The sequence below is a fragment of the Sphaeroforma arctica genome (assembly GCF_001186125.1).
Source record: "Sphaeroforma arctica JP610 unplaced genomic scaffold supercont1.1798, whole genome shotgun sequence".
NCBI lineage: Eukaryota > Ichthyosporea > Ichthyophonida > Sphaeroforma > Sphaeroforma arctica.
This window is the reverse complement of record NW_014038760.1, coordinates 8,068-11,223: the sequence shown is the minus strand read 5'-3', so window position 1 is coordinate 11,223 and position 3,156 is coordinate 8,068. Positions and strand designations below refer to the sequence as shown.

Below are 3,156 nucleotides of genomic sequence, written 5' to 3'. Positions count from 1 at the left end.
TATATAGGTGTGTGTGTGTGTACACGTGTACATATGTACATGTGTTTAAAAATACTTTTGTGTTATGAATATGTTATATATATTCATTTTATTTAACTTGTATTATATGATTGAATGTGCTGTTTGATGACTATTTCAGCTCAGTCTGAAATCATGACTTATGGTTTTGACTTCAAATAATACGTTTACATGTGCGTGCTTCTGAATACCTAACCAAGTAAGTTTTTAGATTGTGACAAATGCTATTTGAATTAAAATATATTTATACAAATAATTATGTGTACATATATAATGAAACCTGAATTATTTTTACCCATCATGCATATCCAACTAAATTACATATCATGATGCAGATATGAATGTGCAAGAGACCTCGACTAGTCGTCTGTCCTCAAGAAGTATTGCCTCTACCAAATAAATATTTAGACTCTAAAGATACTATAAAAGACCACGCCGACTGATGCTCTGAATGCGCTTGAACCGCCAAATTGATCGAGTCCATTTATAGTACTTATTTACCGTCATCATTTTCTCTGCTGGAGGTTGGACTCTTCACAACCCACAAGTTCACAGTCACTTGTCACTTTCTTGAGACTCTGATAGTCGAGTGACTGCCTTCATGAGTCCCATGACTTGTCTGATCACCGATAACCTCTCGTGTATTTAAGGCGCCATATTTTATATTTATCGTTGTTGTAATGCTATTGTTGTTGTGTAAATATAAATAACATGGAGTGTATGCATATCAATAATGACAAGAAACCAATACTTATAGGCACAATTGGTATGCACAACGAGGACTTGATACGCCTGTGCGGGAAAATCATCCCACGCGATCCAATGCTATTAATACTCAGCTATTTGCCACCGAAGAATCTATTGCAGATCGCCCGTACGTGCAAAGCACTTCACACATTAGCGCTGGATTGGTCGTTATGGCAACGATTGCCTGACTACTTGTACCGGTACTATTTCAAACACAAAGGGTTGCTGATGTTTTGCGCCATGGATGTTGTGTGCAGTGTACTTAAACAACCCAGTTGCTCGCATCTGGTGGAGTTCCGCATGCCCGTGATTGTTGATAATCGCAAGCTATACACAGTGCAGAAAGACTATGAAGCCTATCTAGATATACTTGTGCCACTATTACCGAGGGTAACCTCTCTCGACCTTTCCAAGTGCTACTACATGGACTTTGAATTGCCACTGTTCTGTGCGTACATACAGCGATTTCAGCCAAAAGTACTGAATATGGGCCAGATATTTAATCACGCTGACTACCTTACTAACAGTGTAGAGAAGCTCACCACGGCAACAGTTTTACGTGTATCTATCTGCAGTCCTAGTTTAATTGAGCTGTACGCGTGGGGAGTACCTATACAACCTACATTAGATCAGTGTCCAAAGTTACGGACGTTAATGCTAGGCGGGGAGGGGGTTGCTATACTGGATACAGCTATATGGAGTGCATCTCTAACTAAGATAGGCGTAGATGCCATACTAACTTACGATGCAGTGGTGCTGTGCCCGCAGTTGACCGAGTTTAGCACGCTATTGTGGCCTGTACAGTTCCAATGCAAAACACTCACACATGTTAGCATTAAAAGGGCTGAGAATAAAGAGCTGGTGAACTCCTTTCGAGTAGACACACTTCATGAGTTCCCGTTACTTACCACGCTACATCTGCACGAGGTGGCGAAACATCAAACAATCAGCTCACATAGCCTGCTGCATCTTAGTATAGCACGCGTGGAAGGGCCGCTGGTGCTGCCACAGTTATTAACAATTCGGGTATGTTCCATGTTGCGAAGACTTGATTAGTTTTTGTGTTGATTTTTGTGTGACGTATACAATCGGAGGTTGTGGTTGAAATGCAGAAAGAGTTAGTGGCGACTTATTGCTCTCATTATATGATGATTTGCGATTGAAGTTGAGCGAGTGTATACGAATAGTGCTCAAGTGCCCACATGATATGAGTTTTGTTTAGCGCTATTAATTGATTAAAAATATGTGTTTTCATAATCGTGCTGCATGGTTTTATGTCCAATCGTCACCCCTCCCACCTATATCTCATATCTGTAGTGTTTTGTGTGCATTGCCTTTTTCAATCGTGCGCCCTAGCGTGCATGTACAGGATTAGTGTGTATGTGCTGCACTCATGGATGTCAATGTGATTTGTTCTTGTAGGTTTGTCAGGCCACTTCAAAGTTATCCGAGTTCTTGTTGTCGTGTGGGACGGTGCACACAGTAGAGCTGTACGAAGGCAACGGACGCAATCCATCGCGGCACGAGTTGAAGCAAAACTATCTCACACTCAGCTCGAGGTCCGTGCAACGGATAAATTTTAAGAATAGATACACCCCCACACTGAGGCAGTTACGGAATCTCTGTGCTAATAATAGAGGTCTAGTTCGCATACACGTATTCGGGTGCGGCAGAGGTTGGGACGCGTACGAGTGGAATAAGTTCTTAAACACGTGGAACGATGATAGTCCCTTTCTGGTATTGCGCAACATGGCTGAGCCGCCTACATATGTCAGAAATGCACTAAGGAGTATTCGTCAGGTACATTTCCTGTCAAGGGATTATGATGATTTAGACGATCTATGAATAAACAGGTCAATCACTCTCATTAACGTCACTTGCAGACAACATTTAATTGGCGGAAGAGGTTTCAATTCACCACACACACGACGAGAGCCGTCGAATTGACTTGGCAGTACATAACCAATGGAGCTGCCCCTTTTAAAAGTGCAGTTATAATAGTTGACATATAGCATTCTAAAAAGCTAAGTAAAGGATCTGGCAACTACGACCTCATCACAACTGCCGGTGTTTGAAGCCCAGTCAATTAATGAAGCCTGCTTTATATGGCGCCGCTACATAGCTGTGGTCGAGAAGCTCAGATAAGGCAGCGGGTTCCGCCATATGAGCCTTGCAACTTGCCGTCAAAGGAAGTGTTGGTGTCAGTTTCTGTAGAAAACGCCCACCGGTGTGTGCGCGGAGTACACACATCGAAATCTGATATCAAATCAATACAGCACTCCAATTAACATCTTAGGATCTTGAAAGTCCTGCTGTAATGTTGAATGTAACTATATTAATCGTAGTCATCGTTTACAGTACAACTAGCTGTAGTGTTGAATGTAACTTTAT

At 41.8% G+C, this 3,156-nt stretch overlaps 1 protein-coding gene across 1 annotated transcript; it reads left to right on the top strand.

The window, feature by feature from the left end:
* Nucleotides 1-729: 729 nt before the first annotated feature.
* On the top strand, nt 730-2,627 carry SARC_11634 (hypothetical protein; the record flags this gene model as incomplete). The annotated part of the gene is made up of 2 exons (XM_014294276.1): nt 730-1,791; nt 2,188-2,627. 2 exons carry the CDS (start codon nt 730-732, stop codon nt 2,608-2,610), a joined length of 1,485 nt encoding a protein of 494 aa, XP_014149751.1. The 3' UTR covers nt 2,611-2,627.
* Nucleotides 2,628-3,156: the final 529 nt, after the last annotated feature.